This window comes from Podarcis vaucheri (genome assembly GCF_965113315.1).
Source record: "Podarcis vaucheri genome assembly, chromosome: 3".
NCBI classification, from domain to species: Eukaryota; Metazoa; Chordata; class Lepidosauria; order Squamata; family Lacertidae; genus Podarcis; species Podarcis vaucheri.
The window spans coordinates 94,106,632-94,133,116 of NC_138761.1; the positions used below are offsets into that span (position 1 = coordinate 94,106,632).

The 26,485-nt window shown below is 40.6% G+C and overlaps 1 protein-coding gene across 1 annotated transcript in view; it reads left to right on the plus strand.

The window, feature by feature from the left end:
- The window catches only part of NBAS (NBAS subunit of NRZ tethering complex), a 199,559-nt gene that overhangs the window by 78,261 nt on the left and 94,813 nt on the right, over window positions 1-26,485 (plus strand). The window contains exons 24-32 of the mRNA XM_082218421.1: window positions 3,887-4,072; window positions 4,884-5,057; window positions 7,343-7,476; window positions 8,401-8,463; window positions 9,134-9,256; window positions 10,614-10,716; window positions 14,008-14,237; window positions 16,003-16,115; window positions 19,743-19,856. Of these exons, the coding sequence (XP_082074547.1) occupies window positions 3,887-4,072; window positions 4,884-5,057; window positions 7,343-7,476; window positions 8,401-8,463; window positions 9,134-9,256; window positions 10,614-10,716; window positions 14,008-14,237; window positions 16,003-16,115; window positions 19,743-19,856 (1,240 nt within the window). The remainder of the gene's footprint in view (window positions 1-3,886; window positions 4,073-4,883; window positions 5,058-7,342; window positions 7,477-8,400; window positions 8,464-9,133; window positions 9,257-10,613; window positions 10,717-14,007; window positions 14,238-16,002; window positions 16,116-19,742; window positions 19,857-26,485) is intronic.

Here is a 26,485-nt window from a genome sequence, read left to right on the forward strand (position 1 = left end):
AATTTATAACCTTGACATGTGGATAAAAATTAATGTGCTGCTTGTGAGGCACTTACACTAAGACTGCAAAATGCAGCCCTTTATATTAACCCATTTTTTAATTTAAAAAAATTGAACGGCTCAGAGGGTGCCGTAATTAATTAGGCAGTAATTGTAAAGAACATATGTTTTCAATTCAAGTATATATGTAAAAGCATCCTTTTTAAAAAAAGTGATTCCCCCCCTACTCCCTCACACAGGAGGAATTGCCCCGTTCAAGATGACACCTGCTGCAGGGCACACAGACACCATCTAAAGCAAAAAAGGAAAAGAAAAGGGAAATTGCTTTATTATGCAGATGCATGCAAATTTAATTGAATAAAACTGTGATTAATTGACTAAGATTTCTTTAATCAGGAGACAGCCTTAATTTGACTGTTAATTATAGTGGGGCAAACGTGATGTTCTCTTTTCTTTTATAAAAGAAGTGGCACAACATTATTTCCCCTCATTTTTCATGGAACAATAATAGATCTCTTCCACGGCTCCTTAACCACAGTGGAGGAGGAGGTCCGGGTTTGAAGATAACGTTAAACTATGGTTAATGATAATTTAGGCTTATAAACCCCAAACAAAACTAGGTTAACAAATTAATTTTAACTATGGTTTATAAACCATAGTTAAGTCACCATCATTTGGATGGCCAGCTAACTGTGGTTAACTAAGACAGGCATCCCCAAACTCAGCCCTCCAGATGTTTTGGGACTACAACTCCCATCATCCCTAGCTAACAGGACCAGTGGTCAGGGATGATGGGAGTTGTAGTCCCAAAACATCTGGAGGGCCGAGTTTGCCTATGCCTGAACTAAGCCATGCCATAGCATTACATATGAAACAGGCTCCTACTATCTGTTGTGTCTGCCATTAAAATTGTGGATAAGTAGTTGGAAAATCCCAGGCACTGAGTTGGTTAACTGCCTAAAATTGATGTTGGTGCTATGGACATTTGGTATGGAGCAGGAAATCAAATTGAACCTTAACCCAAAAGGTGGTTGCGAGAAATCTGCTTAGTTGAACCAGAACTTGGAAGAAATTGGAGGGCAGGGAGAGAGAAATCCGTTATTTTCCCCCAAGTTTGTATCGTGTTTCTTTTTTATCCTTGAAATAGAATCAAACTCTAAATACACAAATGAGGAACTGAATAAGAATGCATGCTTCAAAAAGTAGAAGCTCTCTTTTCTATCTCCTTCAATCTTAGAGAGACTATTTCCCCCCAGATAACCATTGGAGTGGAGGATGGAGAAGCAGGAGAAAGTGTTCTGGCATTGGCAACATTCTAGTTTCCAGCATTTATTTTATGCCTCATCCCCTACAAACTGTTTCTTTCAAAGGAATAAAGGCCTGGGAGTTGCATATAATCCACAGCAGCTTACTTTTTTTAGCCCAAAATTAGCTAATTGAAATTACAGTCGTACCTTGGAAGTCGAACGTACCGTATTTTTTGCACCATAACACTCACTTTTTTCCTCCTAGAAAGTAAGGGGAAATATCTGTGCGTGTTATGGAGTGAATGCCTGCGGGTGGCAGGGGGGATCTGCTGCAGTCGTGAGCAGAGGATCCATGGTTCCCTTTCCTTCCCTCCTCTGTGGTTACAAAGCATGGATCCACATGGATCCTCAGGATTTTTGCATTGGGCTACTCCAAACTCACTGTCAGATCACATGTCTGTGGCCACAGCATGAACCACAAAAGTCATATATCCACTATTTCGTTTAGAATATTTTTTTCTTGTTTTCCTCCTCTAAAAACTACGTGCGTGTTATGGTCTGGTGCGTGTTATAGAGCGAAAAATACGGTAATTTGTTCTAGAAGTCCGTTTGGCTTCCGAAATGTTTGGGAACCAAGGTGCGCCTTCCGATTGGCTGCAGGAAGCTCCAGCAGCCAATCAGAAGCTGCGATGGATGTTCAGGTTCCAAAGAACATTTGCAAACTAGAACAATCATTTCTGGGTTTGCGGCATTCGGGAGCCAAAACATTCGTCCTGCAAGGTGTTCGACTTCCGTAGTACGACTGTATGACTTTAAAATGTTCCTCAGAAGGTTCTAAGTTATGGAAAGTGAGACATTTGGCCAAAGGGAGATCCAAAAGCACATCATTTCTTTCCTGGATTCTTTTATCAAGGAACCTTATCTCAGTGAAAGTGAAAGTAAGGACTTAAGAACTGGGTTGCTAGAGAAGACCCAAGTCCGTCAAGTTCAGCTTTCTGTGTCCCATCATCTTTGAGTCAAACTCTTTTAGGTACTCAGAAGAAAGATTAAAACAGGAAAAGTGTCTATCTTCTGTTTTGCATTGTGAGTAGATCTAAACCTTTTTAAAAGCCGATTTAAAGTATTGGCAGCACCACATCCTAGGTGCCTGTTAGCTAATTAATGTGTGAAGATGACTGACAAAAGAAAATACTTCAACTCGGTGGGTGTCCTCCCTTCTAGTACTGAGTAGAAGAAGAAAGAAACCCCATTTCTTCATGTACCTTTATGACTCTCTGTCGCCACTTTATGACTCTCTGTCGCCACTTTATGACTCTCTGTCGCCACTCCCCCTTAGTCACCTTTTTCTTCTGAAAATCCTTAAGCACTTAAGATTTTCCTCACAGAAAGAAGGCGTTTTCATCATTTTATAATACAGTTCTATGAGAACTTGGAAGTTCAGCAACGTCAGCTTGACACATAGGACAACAGTAAATGGCAGCTAGGTACACCTAGGTAAATGGTGTTTCCATGCGCTCTGGCTTCCGTCATGATGCCCTGTTGCTCGAAAAACAGCTTAGTCGTGCTAGCCACACGACCCTGAAAGCTGTCTGCAGACAAACACTGGCTCCCTCGGCCTGCAAAGCGAGATGAGTGCCGCACCCCATTGTCGCCTTTGACTGGACTTAACCGTCCAGGGGTCCTATACCTTTTACCTTTTTTGCACTTAGGACAAGTGAGATGATGATGATGATGATGATTATTATTATTATTACTCAGCCCATCTGGCTGAGTTTCCCCAGCCACTCTGGGCGGCTTCCAACAAAGATTAAAAATACATTAAAATGTCACACATTAAAAACTTCCCTAAACAGGGCTGCCTTCAGATGTCTTCTAAAAGTCAGATTGTTGTTTATTTCCTTGACATGTGATGGGAGGGCATTCCACAGGGCGGGCAACACTGTCGAGAAGGCCCTCTGCCTGGTTCCCTGTAGCTTCTCACAGTGAGGGAACTGCCAGAAGGCTCTCGGCGCTGGACCTCAGTGTCTGGGCAGAGCGATGGAGGTGGAGACACTCCTTCAGGTATACTGGACTGAGGCCGTTTAGGGCATATTCTGGATAGGTCTGGCACACCCTCTCTGATATATGGGGTAACCAGAAATCTACACCGTACTCTAGATGTGGTTCCATCACACATTATATATATATTTGCTTCCTGCTGTTCACTGCGAGGAGACAAAAAAAAAAAAAAAGAAATGTTTCCAATGAGCTAAAATTAAGTTCCTGCTATGCTAGTTGATGTAGAAAGAATAACTGGAGTCAAAAAATAATTCTGTCCGTTCATTTGTCATATATGGCTGACGGGGTTCTGGAGACAGGGGCATTACTTAATGCAAATTGCATGCTAAATATATATAAATATATATACCGTATATATATCTGTCAAATTAAATACCATGTGTTCATTTTATAGAAGTTATGCTGCAGTTATAAGATTCTGTATTAGTCATTCTGTATAAAATGTATTTGGACCAGTTATAAGTTGCTGAGCCGGTGGTCAAACCATATCTCTTCTCCTTCCAAGTTTAACCAGAATAAAACCAATTGCAACTGGTAACAAGCTGTGCATTTTTCTTTTCTCTCTTAAAAAATAATAATAGGTGGATTGTGCTTTGTCCTTGGTTCGACTGGGCATGGAGAGGAATATTCCTGGTCTGCACTCACTTTGTGACAATCTGGTTACACTGGAGACGTTGGTTTATGAGACTGGATGTGACATCACTCTGAACTTGAAAGAGCTGCAGCAGATGAAGGATATTGAGAAGCTAAGACTCCTGATGTTAAATGTATGTGCTCTTTTTTATGTCACAGTGGGATGGAATGGATTGGGAAGGGGACTTTTCTGCTGCATAAAATCTCATCCTGACCAGGATGAAGCTGTTTGCCCAATGTCCTTCAGCTCAGCCTTTTCTCTTCTTCTCTTTTGCTTTTTTAAAAATAATAATTTCATTTTTCATTTTCAGATTTTACAAATATTTTGACAAGAAAAACAAATCTAATTTACTTAATTTACTTTCCCCTCCCCTCCCCTCCTTTCTGCAGTTACTTATTTCATATATTTTTATTACTGCATATCTGATTCAAATATATTTACAAATTTCCCCTTATCTCTTGCTGCATGTGTTTATATCAGCCCACCTAATGTTTTAATTTGTTTACAATGTGTCTTCAATAAATAGCTCGGTCTTGCTTGGATTTGCACCTGTCTGTACTCCAAAAAAAGCCCCCAGATGCTGGTTCCGGGTGCCACAATGTTACAATGCGTTAAGTGCCTTTATCCTAATTTATTTCGGTGAGCTTAAGTGTGCCTTAATTCTTGTGTGGGATTGTGGCCTGACAGCCCTTTCTGGATAAAATAGAATGAAACTGGTTCAAACTGATGAGCCTGTTTGTTACCATAGTTTGTTTTTTGTAGAGAAATTTGCATTAGCACAGTTCATAACTTAATGCTCGCTATTTATGATACCAACCTTTTGGAAAGCATTGGGGAAAATATACTGCTATTCCTGTAACTGCTTTGTAGTTTTAGTTTGCATTTCGCTCTTCTCTTAATGTGCATTCATATTTTTCTTTAATTTAAAACCTTTGCCATTTCAGTCATCGGGAGAAAGGTATGTGAAGAATGCCTATCAATGGATGGTCCCATTCCTACACCGCTGTGAAAATGAATCTCCAGGCATCGCTAATGAGCTTTTGAAAGAGTATTTGGTAACACTGGCGAAAGAAGACTTGACGTTTCCTCTGAAAATCTTTGAACATTCAAAGCCAGCGGTAAATTCAGATGATTATTGTGTATTCGCATGTACCTGAAAGTTTATCTCTCCTCCACCCCGCCTGAATTGCATTTGCAAGTATACTTAATAGTGCACCTTGTTTCGCTGATCAGTTTGGGAGATGGCTGTCACTGTACAGCGTGGCAGAACTGAACATTTGTCTTGTCGATACAAACATTTGTTCTCCAGACAAGGTTAAAGTGGAATTTCTAATACACGGCTAATCTGTATTGGGATGTCAGAATGTAGCTTTAATCATTAATCATTTCTGCATTTATCCAGCAGAGTGGGTATTTTAGCAGGGGGAGACTCTCCACTGAAAGCCACTGTTCTTCTCTGTTGTGATCTAAATATATCTTCCATACCTTTGCCCAACCATGCAGCATCTCTGTCTTTTAGCCTGCACTGCATCCCTTAATAAGTCCCTGCTAAGCATCTCTATGAGCTTTTTCCTCTCTTGCATTGTGGTGGGGGAGATCCGTGAATTTTATTCGGGGCCTGTGTGAGGAATTCAGTGTATCATTATGGCAATTGTTCCCCCAGCGCAAGCATTTCAGCTTGCTAGATGAAATGATCCTGCCTCTACAGTAGAGTGGCACTGGGGAGAGAGGTGTGTCACACAGGCTTCCGCTAGCAGGTTTCATTAATTTAATCTGGCCCTATCATTCTGTAGAAGGAAGCGCCTTTGCTCAGGACACATGCAAAACCTGACGCTGGAAGAGTCACAAGCTCTCTTTAAGGCATTATTGCTCCTGTAGGGACGCGGGTGGCGCTGTGGTCTAAACCACTGAGCCTCTTGAGCTTGCTGATTGGGAGGTTGGCGGTTCAAATCCTCGCGACAGAGTGAGCTCCCGTTGCTCTGCCCTAGCTCCTGCCAACCTAGCAGTTCAAAAGCATGCCAGTGGAAGTAGATAAATAGGTACCACTGCAGCGGGAAGGTGAATGGCATTTCTGTGCGCTCTGGCACTCATCACAGTCCTCTGTGCTCCAGTAGCGGTTTTGTCATGCTGGCCACATGACCCGGAAAGCTGTCTGTGGACAAACGCTGGCTCCCTCAGCCTGAAAGCGAGATGAGTGCCGCAACCCCATAGTCGCCTTTGACTGGACTTAACAATCCAGGGGTCCTTTACCTTAAAAAAAATGACCCCTGTGAAACATTCAAAAAATTGATCTGCAGGATAAAGTAGTGCGATTCATTCTACCACCTTCCTGACAACTGTCAAACACTTCTTGACAACTAACTTCAGTCCAAGTAATCAAAAACCAGCCAAAATGCTTCCGAGGTCGCTCTAAGGCATTAGGGTCTGGTAGATCTCCAGGGGCACAGGATTCCACAGTTCTGGGATCCCACCAAGAATGTTGTTTTTTGCCTATTTCTGTGTCTTGGTCCAGCAGTTGGTGTTAACTGGGAACTTGCGGTTGATTCCTAAAGAGCACAATGGAATCTGTTGAGAAAGTCAGGCTGCAGTCACGTTCCATTTACCCGAGAGTAAGCCCTGTTGAGCTCGCTGGGGCTTACTTCTGAGTCGACATGTATAGAGTTGGATTGTCTCATTTATTTTACACAAGCCATTTGCTCTTGATGTCATTGTTGAAAGGCAGAGGAGAAGGAGCTTTTTTGAGGGAGATTAACTTGGTCTTTACATAAATTTGAAGTAACTTTCATCTTCTCGGGGGCATTGTATTATAGCTACGGATCCAGACTAAATTCACATTCCAGCATCCTAATAGCATCTTGATAGGATGTTCATTAATTCTTTACTTTTCCGGCTGTGTACAGAAGTAGATTGGCTGTAAACAACGAGTCATGGGAAGCTAGCGTTCTGGTGCATATTGAAGTTATTTATGTGCAAATGAAGGAAATAGCATAATGCAGCTGGGGGGGGGAGAGAGAGCGGCTTTAGAATTGCATTTTTATTTTAATAAATTGTCTGATGAAAAATATTGTGATTTGTGTGTGGGTGCGTGTTTTTAAACGAAACTAGAAATACCTTGCTGTTCCAACCGGCTGCTGTGATCACTGGTTTCAAATGAGCTTCCATTGCCAGTTCTGTAATTATGAAAGATATTCAACGGAGAATTAATAAAGAACCAGGAAGGCCTCTGCAATTAACAGAAATCACTAAATTGCCTTTATGGTTGTAATTGTGCTGTTCAAGAGCCGGTTTTCTGTCACACAGAGATATGGAAGAAAACAACTCCAAATTTTGGGCTGGGGGACGCATACATACAGACCGTACTCTACTGTAGAGCAATGAATATAGTCTTTTCTTGTTCTCCCAGTGTCAGCAAAAAATAATTTCGGATCAAGACTTGTTGATGACGATTGCGTTAGACTGCATCTACAGCTGCCAACGTGATGACCAGCTTTCTCATTGCTATGATATCTTAGAATGTCTCCCCCAGAGAGGTTATGGGTGAGTATTGACATGTCCCATTGCTTTTTTCCAAATAAAAAATGTTGAGGTAATAGAAATCCTTTACAAATGCTGCTTTTAAACAATTAAAATGCCAATCAGTATTCAAAGAATGATGTGCACTAATTTACACAATCCGTACGATCTAGTGGTAATTGCTGACCCCCCCCACAGACCCTCATGCTTCAGTCTGCAGCTGAGATTAGTATGTGCTGCAATGCTCCCCACATGTAGAAGGCCTGGATAAGAACTTAAATTTCAATCAGGTTGAGAAAACAGGGAATGCAATGCCATATCCTTTTTTAAAATAGTTTGGTACCTTGGTCACTCCATCCTGCTGAACTGCTCGTGTGTCAAGTTCCCTCTGGGTGCCCTCAAAGTTTAAGCAAGTTGTATTGCCCCTCATAACTGGGCTACTCTTCCCTTGTGGGAAGAAGAAATCTTGGCTACACAGCCTGTCTCTGTAGCCCCATCCACTGGTCATGGAACGGGACTAATGGAATTGGGTGAGGAGGAAGCATGCAATCTGAGGATCACTCCCACCTTCACAGAGGGTAGATTGGAAAGGGTGTAATGGGTGATCTCCACATAAGTCATACTCAGAAAAGACTAATTGAAATCAGTGAATGTTCATTGATTTCAGTGGGTCTACTCTGAATATGACTTACCATACTTTTCCGAGTATAAGACTAGGTTATTTTATGATAAAATAATTGGAGTCATCTTACACAAGGGCAATCTCTCCCCCCCCCTTTTCTCAATTTTTAGTCCCCCCCCCAAAGGGGGCATCTTATATGCAGAGGTGTGTTATACACAAAAAACACGGTATTTGGGATATTACTCAGTGTTGGTTTGTATTACATTTTTTTTTCATAGTATGCAGAATATACAAATTTAATTTTTTGTTTTGATACATCCTTTCAGTCCTGAAACAGACATTACAAATAACCTTCACGACAAAGTTGATGAATTGGAACAAATTCTTAGGTAAGAAATGCACCTTTCTTCATTCATCTCTTCCAGTACGTTTTCTTTATTAACCTAGCGCTAGGTTTTACAGTTCAAAATGCCAGGATTATTACAAAAGAGAGCTTGTAGGTCAAATATTACTGCAGGCTTAGTGGAAATTACTTTTTGGACCTTGACCTTTTCCATAAACACATGTTTATATCCAAAGGGGTTCCCCCCTCCCAACCTGTAACATTGGGAAGGGTAATGTAGCATTGTGACAATATAGTTAACACGAAGAATGAAAAAGAAAAGGCCCTTCATCTAATTTTTTTTTTAAATGCTCAGCTAGATAGGCTGTTTCATTGTACTCCCCTACCTCCCGGAGCATCTCCTTATAAGGTTTCAGGGGGCGGGGCGTGGATCAAGTTTTATATTGTTTTATGGAATATAATGATATGGTGCTAAATATTGCAAACCAAATGACTTCTCAAATGGCATGTGTGGTTGGGTATGTATTTTTTGTATAACTTCAAGTCGTCATTGTTCAGTAGATAAACACCACCATCCCTCTTGGTTTCGGTTTCAGTCTTAAATATATATTTATTCAAATTTTACACATAAACAATAATTTGCAATAATGGCCACAGGCAGAATTTAAGATTTTGCTGAATGGCTGATGATGCTTTTATGACTACTGTTATTTCAGCGTATCAGAAATCTTGGAGAAGCATGGACTCCAAAAGCCTGTATCCTTTGTAAAAGACACACAGGACAGCCCAGAAGAAGCACGGAAGCTGATGATTCGATTGACCAGGCACACAGGCCGCAAGTGAGTAACAGATGGTGGCACATGAAATTATGAGCTTTAATGGTTGTTTGGTACCTTCGCAGATGAAATGTTCTGCGTGGCTTTTCCAGGTCAGAACATGAACAGCTGAGGCTGTGGTCTCAAGCAGGAAAGACAAACAATTCAAAGAACAGATTTCTTTGTAAACATGTCTTTAGCTCCTCAGGAGGCAACTCAGTTGTTTGCTTCACAAGGAAGATGGTTTAGTGGTGGTAAAATTCCCTTGGATGCCCTTTGTCAAACATAAAATAATTGCTCATGACACAAGCAAAAGTGGCAGATTCCAGCACGTCTTCTCCTTTGGCTCCATGGTTCATCAAAACACAAATCTTGCCCCATTGTCAAGGATCCATTGCCCATAGTGTGCAGAGCAGAATGGTACCACTCTCTTGATGGAGGCATGGCAGAGCAATTTAAACCTTTCAGAATGCAGGCCTTGGGTTAGATGATCTCCCAACGGGTAGCGCTAAGTGGAATATGTGCACGGGAAAATGTCTGCTAGTAAAACATGACCTTTCTTTCCTCCCTCATGCCACCCAACCTGTTCTGGGTAGTGGCGCCAGGTATATGGGCCCAAGGTGGCTTCAGATCCTCCAATATTTTTAAGCAGGGGGCAGCCCCCCAATGTTGAGGGGGCTACCACCCCCTGCCAGAGCCTGGCACCCCAGCCCCAACCTCCACCTGGCAACCCAGGAGCCAGGCGGCATCTGAGACAAGCACAGAGGGCAACCTATGTGCTTGTTTGTCCCAGTCTGGCACACAGCAGTGGTGTCATGCGACATGTGACTTGACCATGCCCCCTCAGTGTGGGAGCAAGTCAGTGCCCCTGGTTCTGGGGTTTCCACTACAGTTGTGGGTTTTTTTTGTGTGTGTTTTTGAGGGGGGAAGTCCTGTTGTGTTAGTGGACCTTGTTCCATGCATGCAACAAGTTTGCTGAATCCCTCCCAGTATGTGTGACTGGAGGGTTTGGTCTGAAAGCTTTGGGGCTTGGGGGAAGGTGTGCAAAACTGTTGGATAAGAGACATAACTGTGAGCCACTAAGTTCCTAGATGAAATCTCCCTTTGGTCATGGACTCACTAAGCAACCTACTCTCTCAAGCTCAGTTCTCCATCTTTCAAATGGGAATAATTATTCTTCTCTACCTTACTAGAATGTTATATGTACTGTTGAGCTACTGTGTGTCTAGATGTTATAAGCACCAGTGTTGTTTTTCTACACATGAATGTGCTCTTAACCTTTGGGGTGATATTTTAAGAGTTTTAAGATGGAAACATTTAATTCTGGTAATCACACTTCTTGGAACCTGCTTGTAAATGTTCACTTCTTTGTGTATTACAGGCAGCCCCCTGTTAATGAGACACACTGGATGGGATTGTTGCAAGATATCCTGGAAATGCAGCAGAATGTCTACACATGCATACAACCGGATACTTGCTATGAGGTGAATCTTGCTGCTTTTCAGTATGTTTTTGAATGCAGTTACAGTGGGTGGAATTCTAGGTAGTTCAGTTTCATACCAGCATTTTGCTTTATTCAGAATTTGTGCCAGCAGATGTACAATCCTAGTTTAAGTGTTTAAATATATGCTGAGTTTTCCTTTCCTTGAACATGCAAATCATGCTGCTATCATGCTTTATTGACAACAGTGGTAGTTTCTATGAGATCCAGAAATCCCATTGATGGTGAGTGGCCCGGTTTTGTTTCAAGACACCTAAATTCTAAGGCTTTCCATAGCTAGGGTTTCATAGAAATAATTCTCTCTAGTCCTTCATACTTCGGGACTGGTGCTCACTTCTAGATAAGAATCAAACTCAGCTTACCAACTTTACTCCTTTAAAGAAAAGGAACTTTGGGGTACCACATTACCTTCTGATAAATTGCGGCCAAACCAATGACCAGTTCCTGTTACTCCCAGTGTAGACAGTAGAGGCCATATCGGGGGGAGGGGGAAACAGGTATCTTCTGCTGTAATTTTTAAATGTTTGCCAAAAACTTATTTATGGTGCCAGGGATGTGCAGGAAATTAAGTAGAAATATTTCTGTAATAATTAACTGGTGATTAATGATGATGATGATGATGGCTTATATTCAGCATAACTCTAAGGTTCCATCATCTCAGGGATTTTCCTAGCACAAAGGAAACTTCTCCCCTCTCATACCCCCACGTGCACACTAAATCTGTTCATGGGATCCTCTCAACTGTCCAAGCCAGATTCAGAGATGACTTCGGGTGTGCACAGGTGGCTGAGGGGGAAACAAAACCCTCTTGCACTAGTGGGAGTCCCTGCAAGGACATCTTATGAGATTAGTTGAATATGACCCAAAGTATATAACTGTTGTAAGGGACGCGGGTGGCGCTGTGGGTTAAACCACAGAGCCTAGGACTTGCCAATCAGAAGGTCGGTGGTTCGAATCCCCACGACGGGGTGAGCTCCCGTTCCTCAGTTCCTGCTCCTGCCAACCTAGCAGTTCGAAAGCACGTCAAAGTGCAAGTAGATAAATAGGTAGCGCTCCAGCGGGAAGGTAAACGGTGTTTCCGTGCGCTGCTCTGGTTCATAAGCGGCTTAGTCATGCTGGCCACATGAACCGGAAGCTGTACGCCAGCTCCCTCAGCCAATAAAGCGAGATGAGCGCCGCAACCCCAGAGTTGGTCACGACTTAATGGTCAGGGGTCACTGGACTTAATGGTCAGGGGTCCCTGTATCTTTACCTATATAACTGTTGTAAATTGTTTTGGTGGTTTGCTGTTGTTTTTTAATGACATTATTAATGACATTAAATTACATTATTTATAAGATTTATATGCTGGCCTTATTCAGGAAAAACACAAAGACTGAAAATATACCGCTAAAATTACCCAATGCAAACCAACACAACCTATGCAGCTGTCCCCTGTGATTAGGCAGCTATGTACATAAAATCCTTAGCAGGCAGGGGAATTTCCTTGCATAAGGCAGGATGGGGAAAATATTCAACTAATGTAAAAATATAACAAGAGTGGGTGCCAGGAAGAAGGGCGTTATGCAACTGGGGTGCTATTGTCAAGAAGGGAAGGCCTAGATTCTCTAACCGCACTCAGGGATGCTGTTGTCGGGAGGGAGGGAATATGTCACATTAATCAAACGTTCCCAGCCAGATTGGTCAGGGAAGACAAAGATGACCTACTCTGGTCCCTCTCCCTAGTGAGCTCCAAGATATAGGATTGTCAGTGGGGCTGGAAACAATGGCAAAGGTCCTGCTTATCCTATTGCTCACTGAAGATAAGGAGCAGGGGGAGCAAATTCCTAGAGTTTGTTCTGTTATACTTTTTTTTTTTAACACTCAGAATTCCGTGCATTCAAACAGAGCTGTTATGAACTATGGCAGAATTACAGAAGACATGAGATGTATAGATGGGAACCTTGACTTTCTTAATACACAGAAACTCTTGACATAAAATTGCTAACTAAACATTGGGAAGACAAATGGCTCAGCGCTTCACTGTTATGTTTATTAAATGGTTCACTGAGCTGAAAGTTCATTTTTAATAACGTCACTCAGGGTGCATATAGAACTTTGATAGATGTTTTCCTGTTTGCATTTAAAGTGAAATGCAAAGTTCGGTTTCTGCAGAAAATAATCTGCATTCGAGGCAACCTAGTTATTAAGATTCGTGAATTACAATGAAGCTCTGTGTGTTTGAATATGTGCAGTTTACTTGAAAGTGCACTTTTCTGTTTCATAGTGTAGTACTTGAGTGAGCCTTCATGTTGTATAATTTACCTTCAAAAAATTGACATCTTTTAAACATTTCAAATTATTGTCAGTCTTCTTTTGTTATAGCATGTAGACTTTATTGCTTATGGCTGCTAATTTCTATGACTCCTAAGAGATTTTGAGAGCAAATCAGTGCACTTCTGAAGAAACTGCAAAAAGAAAATGGCATCTGGGTTTTTAAATCTAACTTTGAAATGTGCTTCTTAAAAAAAATATGCATAGCAATACGTACATACATCATGTCAGGGAAAATGTGATATAATTATAGCTCTTACTTCAAGATATTAGATTTGACTGGAGCGATGAATAGACTTTAATATTAGCAACCTATCAGAGTAGCTTGGCAATTCATTAGTATAGGGGTAGGGAATTTGATGCCTTCCAGATGTTGAGCTGCAGCATCTGTCATCCCTAAAATTGACCATGTTGGCTGGGGCTGATGGAATTTGGAGGCAATCAACATCTGGGGGATGGTGATGGGTCCCCCTTTCTTGCATTCGTGTTGCTTCTAAAGGATGAAGATTTTGACTTATATACATTATTGGGTGGTGTTGCTTTTTGGCTTGTCCAAAACTGACAGATAATTTTCACGAAGGATACTTCTGTTCAGATGTTTGTGTGGGCTTTTAAACTGTGTGTACGTTCACTGCACAACCCCTTTTGCCCCATCATCCTGTATAATCCCTGACATAAAGAGTGGCTCCCCAGATATGTCTCAGAGTTTCCTGCAGAGATTCCACTGTCAACTCTCTAGTGCTGCCTTGGTAGTCAAATGAATGGAAAGGGTTTCTTGAGGGCAGCAAATTAGATTGCATTTCCATTTCAGCACATGATTTGTCGAAATCTAATTGATATCGGTCTAGATTTAGACGAATGCTGTTCCAGATATCCTCCCCTCCCCAAGCAGATAGCCATACTCAGGTATTTATCAAATAAAAAATTTGCTTGTATGACATTTGCTCTTGTCGTTCTAAAGATCTTTACAGAAAGTCTTCTGTGTTCAAGTCGACTGGAGAACATCCATTTAGCTGGGCAAATGATGCACTGCAGTGTTTGGTCAATAGATCCCCCTGTCAGTGTTGCTTCTAAAGGAAAACCACAGTACAGAGTTTGCTATGAGAAAAGCATTGAATTGGTTTTGGCTGCTAGCAGAGAATACTTCAATTCTTCAACCAGTCTAACTGATACATGCATGGATCTGGCCAGGTACATTTTATTCAACCCCCCCCCCCCCAATTCTTTTAGCCTTTGGTATTTGCTTAGAAAGGCAGATCTTTTATGATTTTGTACCCTTTTGCATACTTGAGTGCTTTCCTTCGATGCTCAAGCATTTCTAAGGCAACTTGTTCTTACTAATTAGTCCCTGGTGCAATTAGAATGAGGTAATACGTCTTTTGCCTAGATTATGCTTGGCTCATCATGAAATGCAGGCACCAGCACCAATCTGCAAATACTAAAGAATGGTTTTGGAAGTGGAAATTATAAACCAAGATGTTTGCTGTAAGGCCCGTAGAAGTTCAAGGGACGAAAATGAATACAGTCGTACCTTGGTTTTCAAACAGCTTAGTGCTCAAACGTTTTGGCTCCCGAATGCTGCAAACCTGAAAGTGACTGTTGGGTTTGCGGACTATTTTTGGAAGCCAAACGTCTGATAGGGCTTCTGCGGCTTCTGATTGGCTGCAGGAGCTCTCTGCAGGCAATCAGAAGCTGCACTTTGGTTTCCAAACGTTCTGGAAGTCAAACGGACTTCCGGAACGGATTCTGTTCAACTTCCAAGGTACAACTGTGTTTGTTTTGTTGAAGGAGGCAGCAGGGACCTTTGGCTTATGTGCCAAGTTTTGTCCGCCAGGCCTCCTCGTTTTACTCAACAGACTTTCCCCTCAAAGTCATACCCACCTTTGAGGTGTGCAGTTGGCCGAGACGTGGATGCATGAAAGCACAATTGATAGCTGATGGTCAGGGTATTGAATCCTGTTTGGAGTGTCTGTGCAAACCTTTCTTGGCTGAAATGAAGTCCTCCCCCCCCCCTTTGTTTCAGCAGAGGTTTCAATTGTACCTCCTGGAGCAAGATGTGCCTTCACTGTCCATCATAGATACCATGAGAAAGCTGCTTTAATTGAAATAATTGTTATTCACTGTTGATGTTTTTTGTTGTTAGGAGGGACGGTTACCACCTTAGCTCAGATGAAAGCTCTCTGCTTCATTATCTAGCATTAATAATTTTCTAGTGATGCTTTCATTTAAGTGGCAATCATTTCAGAATGGTTTCTTCTCATTGATAAGATCAGCACACAATTACAAGGCGTATTTAAAAATCAAATCAAATCTGGGAGTAGAAAATTTAAGGATTAATTTTTAACATTTTAAAAGTTAGCACATCCCCACATCAGCCCCAGAAAGATATCTAAAGCACCTAAACAATTTTAATTGAATAATTTAGGTGTTATAGTTCAGCTGTTAATAGCAACCTTCACTTTCTTAATATTAGTATGTTTCTTGCCTTTATAGCAGAAGAGTTACATTTGCTGAACTGTGCAGTCATGCAATTCCACTAGAGTTTCACTTGGAGGGGAAAAAATTATGAACCTATGCCAAATGAATTTTATTTTTCCTCCTACTTCATTCATGTACAAAGTATATGCTTGCTAAGTACAAAGCTTCTTTCTTTTGGCATGTAAAGTGCTTAGCTTTGGCCATTGATAAATTGATATTATTTACAATTTAAAAAATGCATCTGCAAAGGAATACGGGGTTATAAAGGGGATCAAATTATATCAAGTGGCAAATTTTTAAGCCTTTATAATAGACCCACCACTTTGGACCCATTGTAATGCTTCACCAGTGCATGCTCTTGAGGTTTCTGTGCATAGCAACAAACCATAGTTTCGTGTTGCATGTTTATCACACTGGCTTCTTTTTGACTAATTGGGAAAGCTGTTTGAAATCATTAAACATTTTTTTTTCTTCTAAGATCCTGCTTACAGCTTATTACAGACTGCCCACCTGTTGTCCAAGAGGAGTTGGATCTTATCCGTGCTCTTAGCTATCTTGAAGAATTTGGTGTGAAAATCTTGCCATTACAAGGTAGGGTGTGATAGGGTTTGTTGAAATGTCTTGAATGCTAGTTATATAGTTTCAAATCTTCACATTTATATGTACCATGTACACAATGCTGTTTTTCTAGAAAAAAGGGTGTCGGAACTCACCATGAACACCTCCTTTGTTCTCTTAAAATGACAACAGCGCCCACCTGAGAGGTGCCAGAACTGAGTTCCGGAAAGTTCTGGCTTATAAAAAGCTCTACGTATACAACATCTTCTATCATCAATTTTCCTTACAGCATTTTTAAAGAAATTGCTTGCATCAGGTATAATCCAGTTCAAGAGAAACATTTTAAAGTCTCATTGGATTTTATTAAAGAGTTATGCATCAATTTTTCCTGTTTAAATCATTTTGGTTGGCTCGCACCCACAATTGCTTCCCTTTTAAATACACACATGCACACTTAATGTATAGTTTCTTCACTCATCCCCTGCTTGTGCTGCTGTTGTGCTATTATGATTAACATAATCTCTTTACTAGTAATCTCTGCAACAGCGCTTTGAAATGCTTGGTCATTCTGGCAATAGCCTGGTTGGGAGGTTTATTGATCTTCATCTTGAGTCTAGGCCTAGGGGGTGGACAAATGGGCCTTTCTATTTTATTATTTTGTCAAAGCACATGTGCCAAGAAGATTAACTCAAAATAGTTATCATAACCCGTAAGACGTCCATTGCACATCACGGCTTCGCAGTAACAATTTAGTTATGTTTGGAAGGAGGCTTTTACTGCTGTTTGAAGGTGCCTCCAGAACTTGGGCTTTTATTGATCTCTTTTATTCCCATGCTTTACTGCCCAATAAAACTCTATTTTTATTTTATAAATCATAACAGCCTTATGACAACTGACATATTTTACAGGTGCTATCCTGCATTCAACTCCTGTGACCCTCCTGTCTTCACTGTTGTGTTAATGGATTTGTACTGCTAGAAACTGGATGAATAGTCCACACATTTTTTATTTTTTTAAAAAACAACACAGTTATGTATTACATAAAGCTTTTGTGGTATTTTACGTCTACTCTTTAAAAGTCCAAACCATGTTCAGAATATGCAAGTAAAGGACTAGAATCGAGTGCTGAATTTTGAGTCTGGTGTTTCTTAAAAGTTTTCTCTTATTCGGTTTTGAATGTGCACCTATTTGTTTCAATCAAGTCAACCTGTTTTTAGATATTTAATTCTGCCCGCTGGAAGCAAACATTGTAAACGGACTTGAATAAGAAATAGTACACAGTGGTTGGTCTCCAGCTAAGTTTTACACAAAGTAGACTCATTGAAGTTAATGAACATGACTAAGTTATGTCCATTAATTTCAGTGGGGCTACTCTAAGTAAAACTTAGTAAGTAAATAAGTAAGTAAAACTAGGTAAAACCACCCAGTGAGTTAATATGCTCAATTTGACAGCTGTTATGTGCAATAGCTTCACCCCTGATCTGATACCCTTCAGCAAGACACTTTAGTAAAAGCCTTCATGGATCAGGTCTTTCATTTGAAACCTGGATTCTCCCTGAGGCACGTGTTCCTCGCACAGTTCTGATTAATCCTTCACAGAAAAGCCTTAACCCTAATCAGATATATAGAAGATGACGCACTGCAAGTTTGTGCACTTTCCAAACCATTGGTACTGGGATATTTTGCCAGAACACAGCAACCCTGTCTCATATACGGCTTCTTGAGCACTGAGGGCAGCCAGGGACAGTGTGAAATTGAATTATGCATTCAATTGCGTTCAATAAAACGTGCATGGATTATTATTTAAATCTTTTAATTGATTTATATTATTCTTTCTAATTGTTTCTAATATGCATTTTTTTAAAAAAACCGTTTTACTTAATTGATCACATGAGATGTTGTGAGCCACTTTGGGCACAATTTTGTGGGAAAGTGGCATACAAATGATGTTGATGGCTTATTAGTTTCTTGTTTGGCTCTCATTGCTGGGGTTTTACCTCGGCCGAAAAGCTTCAGTATTTCTGTGTGTTTGCCATTCAGTGGCATGAGGTACAGTTAAATCATGAGGTTAGCAGGGACAAAGCTCATAAGCAGGACTGAGAAATTCTGTGGTAATTCTGTGACGTATATATATAAAGTAAGATCCAAAAACTGTGAACTTTCAAACTAACTCAAGCCTCTTCCATTAGCCAAATTACATTTTGTATGTTGTCCATGGATTACAGACAACTGCTATCCTAAATGCTTGCTTGAGGGTGTATCAGGGTTGGTTCCACTTTGCCATTTTCAAGCTTAGATTTCCTGCTTCATAGTTCATTCCCCGCAACCTGCCATTTTGTCTTTGCCACACCATGCCAGTCAACTGTGAATTCTTCAGTGCTGGTACTGCTTTCTGCTGTCTATCCCCCCCCCCTTGAGACATTAAAGTGCACTGTCAAGTTACTTCGTGATCCTTCTGTCACCTGAGAACGACTAATGCTGCAATTTATTTCAGAAAAAGTACCTTTTATGTCATGAATGTGCACACAAGCACATGGCTATATAACGGCGGATGAAGTGGGTCCCGAAAAGGGGACAGGGTCTGATTCTCAAATAATTGCATCCATTATGTTTTGGACACTTTAAAGACTACCACGCAGGAGTTAAAATGGGCGAAAAAGCTGCCTGTGGGTTCCTAATGCTTTAAGCTAAAACTTTCTTGACTTGGAAAGCCACTTTTAAGCATGAGTTGTTCTTCGTAGAGTGCACAGAATAATTTGTGCTGCTTCTTGCATTTGAATTTGTAGTCATCTGAACTAAGGGGTGGTAAAGGAACCAGCTTTTCCTTCCCAGACACAGAGGCCTCTTTCTCAGCGGGGTGGTAGACCTGTGCCTGGGCTGTACCACCCCAGAGTGGTGGCATGCACAGGTCTGAATGTTCTCCATCTTGTTAAATGACCAGCCTTTGAACATTAGTGATGATGTCCTCTATCTAAATGGAGATTCTCTGTTTGCTTTGTCACACACACACACACACACACACACAACCTTAATAAAAACTAATTAAATTGAGATTTCCCCGCTAAAATATTTCCTGGGGCATATATGCAGCATAAGAAACAAAGCACTTTCAAAGTGTATTAATATTTTATTGAAAGAATTTCTATTATAAAATAAAGTGTAACAAAGAAAAAACGAAAAGAAAAAAGAACAAAAGTGTGCAGAAAGAAACAGTATACAAAAAAAGCAGTGTAATATACTCCCATACATTATTATATAAATATATATGATGTTATTATCCTAATACATAGGCTTTTAAAAAAATGTTTTTATTAAAGATGCTATTAAAAGCCTACTACATTCTGTATAAACATTCCAAATGTTGTCATATTTATCCAAATAAAGCCTATGTCATGAGTTGCAAGTGTTTTCATATTGTCAGTCCATTGATTGAAGAAACTTAAGCACTGGAGATATTGTTTAAAACTTCTCTCCCTCCCGCCCCAATGAGTGAATGCATTCAGTTGCAGTGGACTTTTAAACCCAGATATCGCCCCTTCCGGGAAGTTCGTAATATTTGCGTATGTAGCTTGCATGTGCACTTAACTTTTTCCTGCCTTCATAAAAAAATGCACCGTCTTTTGTGACATTGCCACTTAATATAATGTATTTTCTTACTAGTGCGCCTGTGCTCTGATCGACTCAGCCTTATCAAGGAATGTCTCCTGCAGCTGCCAACAAGCTACAAGCAATCTGCCAAGCTCTTGGGACTTGCAAATTTGCTGAAGGTTGCAGGTAAAATAAAAGCTATAATGAAATTTATCCATGTTTTATGTTGAAGGTGTCCAGCTTTATGGGGGATTTCTCCAAGGACTTTACTCAAAGATCCTGTCTTCAGTGAAGCTTCATATATTGCATCATTGCAACCTTCCTTTCTAGATAAATACAGATTGATTGATTTCAATTTAGATATAATTTGGGATTTCACACACAGCCCTTCCAACACAAGTAGAATACACCCCAGCGAGAGTACAGTTACCACCTAGTCAGATGTTAGTATTAAATCCCACTTTAACCCGTGTCAAATATAAAAAACAGATATCCTTTCTGTGCAAACAAAATGTATTCTATATCCTATAAAAAAGTAGGTTTTACTTGCAGTCCATCTTTAATCCTGTTGCATCGTATTAGTGAACTGATGCTATACTGTGTAAAGCTTCTTTTTAAATATATGTATCATTGTTGTTAAATCTCAAAAAAATATTCCAAGACATTTATCATCATATATAGTTTTCCCCAAACATAATAATAATTTATTATCATTTCTTCTTGACTTTCCACCCCTCCTTTCTTTTGTTTTTTAGCTGTTTTGCAATACATCTGTTTTTATTATGTAAACTTCACTCTCATTAGTTCTTTCAGTAATTCACTGCTTATATTTCAAATCCTGCCCACAACTTCATTGTGCAATTGTTCTGATGCTGGATCAAATTACGTTTTTTGTTTTGTTTTGTTGGCTAGCAAAGGTAAATATTTGATCAAACTTTCACTTGGAGAAATTGGATGAAGCTGATTTGACTATATCTTCCGCTTCCCTGTTCTTTCACATCATCATATCAAAAATGATTTGAAAAATGACATGGGTCAGATCCAGAGTTAAGTGTGTGCATTAGGGCCGCCAGAAGCAAGCAGTCCCATACATTCCTTCCCATGGCAGCTTTCTAGTCCCCTGAAAATGTTGCGCTGAGGTTTGGGGCCACGTTTTGAAGTGGGTAGACTGCAGCTTGTGAAGCTCAGGAGAGAAGGGGGGACAGCTGCTGTGAAGATAAAGAGCGGGGAAATCAGCTTGGGCCAGCTTAACTCCAGAGCCAAGCTGTTATTATGTAATAATGTTGTTGATACCCTGCTATCACCATACACAGAGCCTTGCCAAGTAATTTAAGCAAAACACAAGTTCCTGTACAGCGGAGCTCACACTGTGTTTGTTGTCTTGGACTAGTAAATGGCACAAACACATTGGGTTACAGGCTTTGCTATCCTGGAAGTAGTACCTTGGGTTAAGAACTTTGTCCCAGGATGAGAACAGAAATCGTGTGCCGGTGGCACAGTAGCAGCAGGAGGCCCCATTAGCTAAAATGGTACCTCAGGTTAAGAACAGTTTCAGGTTAAGAATGGACCTCCAGAACGAATTAAGTTTGTAACCAGAGGTACCACTGTAAAGGTAAAGATAAAGGACCCCTGGATGGCTAAATCCAGTCAAATGCGACTCTGGGGTTGCGGCGTTCATCTCACTTTCAGGCCGAGGGAAACTGTCCACAGACAGTTTTCCAGGTCATGTGGGCAGCATGACTCCAGCTGCTTAAAACAGGTAACACAGAGAATCCATGCGGTTGTTGTTGGTGGTGGTAGTGTTCAAATCAGACCGTTAGCCTTTGGCAGTCTTCCCTAACCTCCAGCTGTTCTGAACTGCAGCTTCAGCTATTTCTCATCATTGGCCATGCTAGCTGCGGCTTATGGGAGTTGTAGTCCAAAACATCTGGAGCGCACCAGGTTGGGGAAAGCTGGCCCGTGTGATTGCCACCACACTTCAGCACATCTCCTTTGCCAATCTTTACAACCCTCCATGATTCAAAGGACAGTTTGCTGAAGCGGGGAGCATCCTCTGCTTTTGCAGCCCTGGGAAATCAGGTCTCTAAATCCAGTGGTTGTCTGTCTGCCCCTGTGCTGCCTTGCTCATGTGAGTAAAATCAACACAGGGTGTTGATTGGGAGTAAGTCTCAGTGGTCAGTGTGGCTGGGTGGTATGCATCGTTTGAAGTCGATATTGCGATATCAGTTTCATAATTTTGAGCCTGGCGATATATCGTGAATCATGATGTCTTGTCTGTGCGTGCGTGCAAAAATCACGATGCAGGAAAAAATGTGAAGCCCACCAGTGCCTCTACATAGCTCCATCCATATTTCAGACATCGTGAATATAGCACGATGTTTAGCTGGTGATATATCACAGTGTTGAAAACCAGATATTGCCCTGACCCTAGTGCTTAGGAGACACGCTTACTGTTTATTTCCTTTTCAAAAACCTCAGTGAAAATGTGACTTTTACCTCAGGTATCTGTGAGGTGGATTTAAGGATGCCGGGGGTGGTGGTTTAGTTTTTTAAAAAATATCATTTGGAGTAAGCTTAAGCCATGGGTTCACTTGAATGAGTTAAGTAATAATAATTCTGGTTGAATTCTGTATCTAAAAAAAAGAAAACAAATCACTTAGTGACTTTATTTTGGTTATAGTAGGCAGTGTTTTTGCCTTTAAACATATCCTCATGGAGTCATTGTTCATCAGTCCTGCTGGTTTCATAATATAAGTAGGAATAATCCCATTTTTTGTCATTAATGTTTATCACAGCAGCGTCTGAATCTGTTCACTTTTGACATGAGTAAAAAATGCACCACCATGGGCCTCAGTTCTCAGATTCTTTGAATCCCTGTATTTCTTTGTTACACAAATTCATTTAGAAGACTGCATCTCCCTGAGGGGCAGCTATAACTCTCTGTAATTTCTTATCCAGCTATTTTGTATACCTTCCTACCTCCCACACAGGATACTTGAGAGTGTAATAGATCGTTAGTTTGAAGCACACTGCAAACTTTAGATAACTATCAAAGACTTTAATTAGGCTTCTGCTCTTTAAATTATGCTATGCTGGATATGTTCTTGCCCTTCACATTAAAGTCTACAGCAGCTTGCAAATACTCAGGAAAACCTAGGTGTTCCTTGCATTCTGTTCTTGGTGGCTTGTTAGAACATTTATTTTAATTATAGACTGCCTTCCTCCTGAAGTAATAATAGTGTTTTTATATAAAAGCAGCATAAATATATCCTCTTAAATCATCAAAGAGGAAAACATCTTGAACCCTCTTTTATTGCTGCTGGAGGTCTACTTTGAGGAAGGAACATGCAGCCCTGCCCAGCTAGTTAGTCACAAATCTACAGCAACCACTCCTTACACTTTTTCTCTCTCCCCTCTGGGCTTGCAATGTTGTGTGTGTCAGAGAGAGAGAGAGAGAACACAAGACGGCTACTTGGCCAAGGGCCACCGCTTGCTGTGTGTGTCTCTACTACCACCATTCCCCAGTCTTTCAGAAAGAGAGAGAGAGATAGAATAGTCTTAACAGTATTTACAAAACACATTTATGATTTCTTTCTCTCTCTTTTTTGGAAATAGTATCCCCTGCAGTTTAACAGCAAGGCAGCTTACCACAACCCCCGCCCCCAATGCACAATAAAATTGGGATAGTGAAATGTAATTAATTACAGATAGCTAAAAGAAATGAGAGAAACAGCAAAACAAACCTCAGCAGCAGGAGAACGATTGAAACAACTAGTTCCTCAAAGAGCAGCATTAGAAACAGAGATATGAAAGCCAGGAGCTAAATGGCACCTTAAACCTAGGTTGCGGGCGCAACAACAGAATGTCTAGACTTGCCTTTTTTACAACAAGAATACAAAGCCAAAAGCGAATGAACTGCAGCTAAATCTTACGTTGGTTTTTCACATGGTCTAGTCCAGGCATAGGCAAACTCCCGCCCTCCAGATGTTTGGGACTACAATTCCCATCACCCCCTAGCTAACAGGACCAGGGTCAGAGATGATGGGAATTGTAGTCCCAAACATCTGGATGGCTGGAGTTTGCCTATGCCTGGTCTAGTCTTTCCGCTGCCCGCCTGCCCCCTAATATTCTTAAGAGGGTCTCTTCTCCAGTGTTCGGAGAGTAGCTGGAATTGGGGAGGCAGAAAAAGGTCCTCCTTTCCTTCCACTCTGCAGTTTTAATCTGAAGTCTTAGGTGAGCTCAGAAACTGCTTGCGCTAAGGAAATTCCCTGTCCCAAAATGCGCCTAGAGCAAGGGGAATTTCACACACTTCCAGAGAGGGAGCCAACTAGGTGAACTAGACCAGGCTTTCCAGATGAGGGAGTTGACACCTTCAGAGGTCTTGGTTCCTCTGAAGGCAAAGAGACGATGTTCAAAGCCTCCAATGATTAATGGTGAAACCAGACTCTAAGGGGGGAATAGTTGGTCCTGGTACCAAGCCATTCATTTATTATTATTTTTAAAATCTTTATTAAATGTTCAACACATCTTTACACAACAGTTTACCGTGTTACAATTTATGCACATACACTACATGGAAAAAAGAAAAATACAACAAAAAATAGAGGAGCAGAAAAAAAGAAAAGAAAGAATAAAGAAAAGAAAGAATAAAGATAAGAAATATAAAATAAACTTGCGATTGTTCTAAAAAAACTGAATCTCATTTGTTATTTCTCACACAGTATCATGTTATTGTACTTTGTTTCCTTAATTTCCTTCAGAGAAAAATTCTTTAGTTTATTATCTATACATTACAAGAATCATTCAAGGTCTGCCAGGAGATTTTTGCTATCATAGTAGTTTTTCTAATATTCTTTAAATACTATCCATTCTTTATTCACCCTTTGCATTGAGTACCCTCTGACTCTCCCCGTCGTTATTGGCCATTGGATGTATTCTGCCATTTTTACCTGCTCTTTTCACCTTACTCTTTATGTACGCAACATCTGCAGCCAGGATTCTGGTCGCAATGAATTGGAAGAGTGACATTACACCTACAAAGTCAGAATGGCAGGTACCAAGCCATTCATGGGTTAACTCATGCAAACCAGCATGCATTCATGGGTTAATACATGCAAATACATGCAAATTGCTCCTGTCTGGAAGCTCTGCAGCCTGCTGGAGCAATATGCTTCAGAAAGCTGCCCCAGCATTTTGCACCAGCTAAAGCTTCTGAGTTCTTTCCATGAGCAATCCCACTTAGAGCACGTTGTAGAAAGGGAAAATGGATGTGACCACCACGGCAGGTATAACTGCAAACAGACCTGCCTTCTCCAGGTGTTTGAACCTTGGTTCTCCTTATTCATTGTGAGGAATGCCTTTCTTGGTGACCTACATATTCTCGGATGGGGCACTTGATAGCTAGGTACAATGGCTGCCTCAAATCTTTAAGGCTGCAGTCCTATACACACACCTATGGAAAAGTCCTATTAAGCTTGATGGGACTTACTTCTCACTGGACATATATAAAATTGCACTGTACGGGTTTTATAGATCAAAACCAGCTTTTCCGATTGTGCTCTCCCCCAAAGGGGAGCCTAGCAAATTCACTTTAACCACTTCCTCCTTTCCCCAGGCAGGAAAATCAGCAGAAGATTTAGGGAAGACAGGATTGCCAGTACAGCCAGATTGTGGTAGCCAAGCATGAACGATGGTCTTGGGTCTTTAGAATAACAGCTTGTAAAGGCTTACAGCTGAAATGTGAACCTCATCTTTTTGACTCCTGTACTTTGGCTTAAAGAAAAATGCCAAATTGCTGCAGAATGTGTTAACAAATCGCAAGAGTGGCAGCAGCGATTGTCACAGTGCGATTTCAGACAATTGCTGTCGGAAACTGGTTGTCAGACAAACTTGAAGAATTTTATTTTCAAAGAACTTCGTCCAGTAAAGCAGTATTTGCCTCAAATGTTGTTGCATCCGAAGCACTCCTAACGATAAGCGCATGCATATTATATATATATATATATATATATATATATATGTGTGTGTGTGTGTGTGTGTGTGTGTGAACTTTGTTTCTAACAGCACAGAACGTTTGAGATTTACAGTGGTTTAGCTTAATTTTAAAAGAAGCAGATTACCGTATTTTTCTGTGTATAAGACGCCTCCATGTATGACGACCCCTATTTTTTTTTAACCCAAAATTAAGAAAATGCACTATCCGTGTATAAGACGACACCTTATTTTAAACTTCAAAAAATTAGGAAAAAATATAGTCTTATACATGGAAAAATACGGTAATTTTAAAATCCCCCAGAAATAGCCTAAAAAACTAAAGCTGATTCTGGAAGGTTTCCCCCGTCCTTTTTCATACCAATACAACTAGCACTGTTCTTCCTCTAATACTCTTATGCTGGATATAAAGCATCCATATTCAGCTTTCAAGAGTGCAACTCCCTAAATTGGTTAATAAACTCTTGCAGTGCATGGCCTCTAATGGAAACGCTGACAAAGCTTTTACTATATTATGTGAATGTTGCCTCCAATAAAACTTAATGGCACCTATAAACCATGGCCATAAATTAAAATGTAAAAATCAAGATTACACTTATTTGTTCTTTATTATATGAGGGCGGAAGGTGCTGTTCCATATAACCAAGAGCGTTCCATATAACCTGTAGTGTTCTGTGCTATAAGAATAAGAGTAGCAAAAGGGAGCTATTACAGAATGGCTTGGGCATACTTAAAACCAATGTTTCCTGACCTTACCTCATTTCTGGCATTGTGTGTGATTGTTGCTAGTAAGTTGGATGTTCAAGGAGTTGGGACACTGCTTT